This window comes from Solanum verrucosum, unplaced genomic scaffold (genome assembly GCF_900185275.1).
Source record: "Solanum verrucosum unplaced genomic scaffold, falcon-dt-bn FXZP01000038.1, whole genome shotgun sequence".
Lineage (NCBI taxonomy): Eukaryota > Viridiplantae > Streptophyta > Magnoliopsida > Solanales > Solanaceae > Solanum > Solanum verrucosum.
The window spans coordinates 5,087,100-5,092,885 of NW_026020564.1; the positions used below are offsets into that span (position 1 = coordinate 5,087,100).

General features: G+C 34.5%; 1 protein-coding gene across 1 annotated transcript; it reads left to right on the forward strand.

Moving 5' to 3' along the window:
• Positions 1-1,189: 1,189 nt before the first annotated feature.
• On the forward strand, positions 1,190-5,786 carry LOC125810289 (14-3-3-like protein). Its single transcript, XM_049489797.1, has 5 exons — positions 1,190-1,270; positions 3,773-4,267; positions 4,353-4,475; positions 5,165-5,281; positions 5,550-5,786. The coding sequence occupies exons 2-5, from the start codon at positions 3,794-3,796 to the stop codon at positions 5,610-5,612; spliced, it is 777 nt and encodes a 258-aa protein (XP_049345754.1). The 5' UTR covers positions 1,190-1,270; positions 3,773-3,793; the 3' UTR covers positions 5,613-5,786.

A 5,786-nucleotide genomic window follows, 5' to 3' on the forward strand; every position in this document is an offset into this window, starting at 1 on the left:
TTTATTTTTTTTGGGGTGGGGGCCGGGGGGTAACCTATTTAAACCATAGCCCAATATCACAGACTTAGACTTTAAAGTGACGGATCATGACACAAAACTTTATAAACTATTGAATATCCACCTAAACTTAACTTAGAAAACTTTAGTATTGCGAATATACTTTGGGTTATTGTTTGATTATTTGGATTAATTTTAGGCTAATTTAGGTAGATATTTATGTACTTATACGTTTCCTCAATTTGAGCCGTTATTCAAGTGTGAATACCTTCGTTTGAAAGAATATTTTTGGTGTAGAAAGTCTCAAATTTAGGATTTTTCACTGCGCGAATTTTCTGAGAAACGAAGTCATAGGCACGTAGGTTCAGCACTAGACTGACTACTCCAATAGCACTCATCCATAAGCCGGTTACTAGTACAAATAACATAAAGAAATGTAACCAACATTTATTGGAAAAAGCAACCCCAAAGATTTGTAACAATAGCCTAAAATTCTTGGATTATAAGTTATTTGTGGATTATATTCTAGGGATTATAATTTTTGAACAATTTTAGGTGGATATATTTTTAACAATAGCCTATAGTCGAGATTATACTGCAACACCAATACTTACTCAAATGATTATTTTGTGACCAGTCGTCTATTCAAAGAAAAAACTACGCTTAGCTCCCTACCCTTAAAACGACTGTGATGCAATGGATGGTAAATGGTCTATAGAACCCAGAGCACTATAATGATTCAGTAGCTGAGAAGGGACCTAGAATATCCACAGCCCCTTTTTGAATATCCCTCACTCCCCTAAAAATGAGTCATTTTCTATTGGTGAAGTGATAAAAAAAATCATGAACCTCATAATATACGTCAATATGTCACAAATAACATAATACGTGTTTAGAACAAATCTATCATTATTATCTAAGAATCACAATAACATAATACGTGTTAGAATAAACCTCAATCAAGATTAATTTCACATTAATTCGAATCGAAAAAAGAAAAGAAAAAAAGAGGAGGCCAAATACAAAATGGTCAAAAAGTGTAGTTTTGGAGTTAACTAGCCCAAAAGAAAACCGTGAAAGCCAGCGCGACTCCAACCAGCAGCCACACCAAACAGTCCTTTAAAACGGGTCAACCCGTGAAACACGTAAATCTTCAATAACCCTTTTTTTATTTTGCTTTATATTCACTTCAAATTTTTCATTTTCCCTTCTCATTCAATATCCCTCTATTGGAGTCGTCTTCTTCTTCTTCGTCAGAGACATCAATCACCAGGTACATTGTCCAATTCATTTTTCATGTTATTGACTGGTTCAGATTTAGAGGTATACCATTAAATTCTGTTGCTGGCCCCTCTACTTCATATAGACAAGACACCTATAGATAAATGTTCAATAATCCTTTTAAGTCTTCCACTTTGTTTGGATGGTTGTTACGTATTGTTTTATAATGTATCGTATTCCGTGGCGGATCCACCTTATAGTTAGGGGTTCATCAGAACACTCTTGGGTAGAAAATTATATTATTTATATATGGTTAACATAATTTTTTAGATATATATAGTAGATGTCGAAATCCCTTCGGCTACTTCGTGTCTATTTCTTCAGATTTTGAACCCCCTTATTAAAAATTTGGCTCCGCCACTGATCGTATTGTATTGTATTGTGTTGTATTCTATCGTATTGTATTGTTATAATGAATTTAATGTTTGGATAGATTGTATTGTTCTCAGTCATTATATAATGTTACACATCCATAATTTGAATAATAAAACTACAAGGAAAATAGTTAAGGTTAGAGCTATTATGAAAAGGTAGGATAAAAGATGAAATATGATTATTAAATGATAAATAAAGACAAAATGAGAAGAAAATATTAAGGTAACAACGCGATCATATCAAATCGGTCGTTATATAAAATGAGTTTTTTCGTCGTTATCTAACAATGGATTTAAACAATATGATACAATAGAATTTAAGTAAAAATCAAACAAACACCGTATTTAAGCTAACAATACAATACAATACAATGGCTAACAACCATCCAAACAAGGTGTTCGTTTCCCCTCGTACCCCCAACAACAACATATGAACTTTTACTTCGCTGGTGAGCTTTGGTTCCTCAGCTTATAATCAATCCTTTCCCTCATTTTCCCCTTTCCTTGCATCCAATGTTAAAAAACAAAAAAAATGAATAAAGAAAACTATTACATATAGTTCAACTCTAGAAAAAAAAAGTACTCCCTCTTCCCAATTTATGTGGCACCTTTCAGATATCTAGATTCAAAACAAGCCTATCTTTGATTGGAAAATTTTCGTATATCTTTTAATTATTTTGAATTGTCAATTATTATGACTTACAGTACTTTTTTCGTAATATACAAATATATAAATTTCATTTCAAAAAAAATTGAAGATTCCATGCACAAATTTCCGTTTAAACTTGAACTATTTGACTCTCGAAAAATGAAGAATTCCACATAAATTGGGACCGATGGAGTAAAATATGTCCATGGCCAAATGTCTTCTAGTGTAGTCTCACCAGTGGAGCCCAACTACGGTGAGATATACGCTTACTTTACATCTAACTTGGCTAGCATTTGATCATAGCTTTTATATTAGATTGTGAAAATTTATCTCCAAATTTGTTTGGCCATAGATTTTGGATCAGATTTAGAAAATATGTCTTCAATAATAGTTTTTTCCAAAAATTAGTCTAGATCAATTTTTGGGAGAAATTTCACTCACTCACAAACATCAAAAAAAAATTCTAAGTAACTGTATGTCCAAACTCCAAACACAACTTCAAAAACTCAAATTTTCAAGTTTCAACTTCAAAATCTGTGGCCAAACATAGTGGGGTAGAAAGAGAGATTGTTTTTGAGGAATCGAACCCTGCGCTCCTTAGCTATATGGACACTATTAGGTCATCTAAAAAACTATTTACAACTAATAACCTAGTAGAACATATGGAAAATAACTTTTACAACAATTAGATTCCAGTGATAATTTTATTCTTAGGCTATCAGTGAATATAAGTCAAATCCATATGTTAACGGTTTGGATGTAAGGTGATTGTTCACTGCAATTCATATGTTATGAGTTCAAACAAAAATTAAGATCTTTAACTTTTGACTACTTGACTGTTTTAAGTTGGCTTTCTTTAAGCTAGTTTGTTAATATTGCTGGTTTGTCTCCGTTTTAGGTCTAGTAATGCTCCTTCCATCAAAGAAAGATGACAAATTGACAATGTTTAGAGTAAGAGGGTAAACATGTATAATATTTGTGTATCATACTATCATATGCTGTTGGAATAAGATTTACAATCTAGTATTCAAATTAACGATGATTTTTTTATAATTTCTGAAACTCTATTAATTAATACAAAACTCTTTAATTTTTGAATAGTTATAATGAGATTTTATTTAGATACTTCTTATTAGGGATTAAGTTCTCTCAAGTCGACTATAAAGGGGGAATTTGACTCGTCAATAATGTAACACAACCTTTAGCTCAAGTTTTCACTTACAACTCCTACTTTGTTTTCATGTCCAGACACAACTTCAACTTCCAAATATCGTTTTCAACTTCAATAACTACTTTTCCTCTAATCTCATCCAAATCATGTCCAAATGCCTTCAAAGTGTCCCAAAAATATTCAAGGAATAAGTATGGAGGATGTTCATTACTTAGTTCCAAACATGAGTCAAGCTATGAATAGAATCAATATTTTCTACTATCCGTCAATTTTAGTTACCTGGATATTTTGTTGAACCAGGTAACTTCACAGACAACAAACATGGCCGATTCACGTGAAGAAAATGTGTACATGGCCAAGTTGGCTGAGCAGGCTGAGAGGTATGAGGAAATGGTTGAGTTTATGGAGAAGGTTGCAAAGGTAGATGTTGAAGAGCTGACTGTGGAGGAAAGGAATCTTCTTTCTGTGGCTTACAAGAATGTCATTGGTGCAAGAAGGGCTTCGTGGAGGATAATATCTTCAATTGAGCAGAAAGAGGAGAGCCGTGGAAATGAAGACCATGTTAGCAGCATTAAAGAATATAGAGCCAAAATTGAGGCCGAGCTCAGCAAGATCTGTGATGGGATTTTGAGCCTTCTCGAGTCTCATTTAGTACCATCAGCCTCAACAGCCGAGTCCAAAGTGTTTTACTTGAAGATGAAAGGTGATTACCATAGGTACTTGGCTGAGTTCAAGACGGGGGCAGAGAGGAAAGAAGCTGCAGAGAACACTTTATTAGCCTACAAGTCTGCTCAGGTAGGTGCTCCACGGTTACCTGTTCGTTGCATCACCTGGTTAATGTATATAACAATGATTCGAGTTGTTTTGTGTCTTGTGGTAGGATATAGCATTGGCTGAACTGGCTCCTACTCATCCAATCAGACTGGGACTTGCCCTTAACTTTTCAGTGTTCTATTATGAAATTCTTAACTCACCTGATCGTGCTTGTAACCTTGCAAAGCAGGTATCTTTCTCAGCTTACGTTGATTTATTTAACTTAATATTATTATCTTACATGTGATTTGTCAATCTTGCTTAGACTACGAAAGAGTAGGTATCCTTACTCAATTCAAATTGCATGTGAAATTCTAAAAGGGATTAACTTTAGCTTTGGATTTAGGACTGAGGCGTAATTTTTGTTGTGAATTAACTTTATCATTAGTGCGTCACTAGGACAATGAAGTTTGGTATTCAATCATTAAGTGGTTATATTTTCACCTTTTAATTTATTGAAAGAAGTCATCAGTCGCATGAGTTTTTATGACTGAAGGTTGGAGCAAAGTGGTTTTTGCATTCTAGGACCAAAAATTTTAATTGGTTATTTTGTTCGAACTGAAAGGAGGAATTCATATCTTTTGCATTATTTTTCCCTGCTGTCTTGGGGCGTTAGCGACCTGGGGTTATAGTACTTCTTCATGTACAAGGTTCAATGAGGCATGTTAGGATGTTGTCCCTTTCTATGTTTTAAAATACTGGTCTGGCTGTCTGTACTTTCCAGGTATAGTTTTCTCCCATTCTCACTGCTCTTCTTATCTGCCAGTGATATGTAGTTTTGGAGCCCTGCAAAAGCACTGTAATTAAAAGAAAAAGAAAAGGAAGAAGATGCTCCTATCGATGTGTAGAAACCTAATAAACAGTGATTTTTCGTATCAGGCCTTTGATGATGCCATCGCAGAGCTGGATACATTGGGCGAGGAATCTTACAAGGACAGTACATTGATTATGCAGCTTCTCCGAGACAATCTCACACTTTGGACCTCTGATACCACAGTAAGACTCACTCTCTCTCTCTCTGAAATGCACATCCAACAACACAGCAGCTTCCTTCATGAAATGATAATCAGATGCATTATAGTTTATACTTTCCTTCTCCTGATCATGCACACGAGCAAAAGATTTGTCAGGAAGGCCATGACCTTTGTGTGCAACCTAGGATATGGACTAGGTTGATTTGCGAAATACTAACATGTCAAATAATATGTGCCGTATTGCTTTGATCATTGCCAATCTGATCATTCAATGGTTTTTCTGTTGCCAGGATGATGTCGAGGATGAGATCAGGGAAGCTTCAAAACAAGAGTCGGGTGATGGACAGCAGTGATATCTAAGTAGCCTAGTCTTGTACTCCTTATTTTGTGATTTTCGACGACTCTTCGTATCACTGCTGAAGTTGTTTGATATAAAAACAGGTTTTAGTCTGATAAAAGAAACATGTTTTAGTACAATTTGTTTGTGATGCTATTGGCATCGCCATTTAATAATTAGAGTTGGAATA

What these genes read in the sequence shown, in the direction of transcription:
- LOC125810289 (XM_049489797.1), top strand. Translation starts at nt 3,794, where the DNA reads ATGGCCGATTCACGTGAAGAAAATGTGTACATGGCCAAGTTGGCTGAG. An exon ending in TAGCCTACAAGTCTGCTCAG is followed by an intron (nt 4,268 to 4,352) that starts GTAGGTGCTCCA and finishes GTCTTGTGGTAG; the next exon opens with GATATAGCATTGGCTGAACT. An exon ending in TTTGGACCTCTGATACCACA is followed by an intron (nt 5,282 to 5,549) that starts GTAAGACTCACT and finishes TTCTGTTGCCAG; the next exon opens with GATGATGTCGAGGATGAGAT.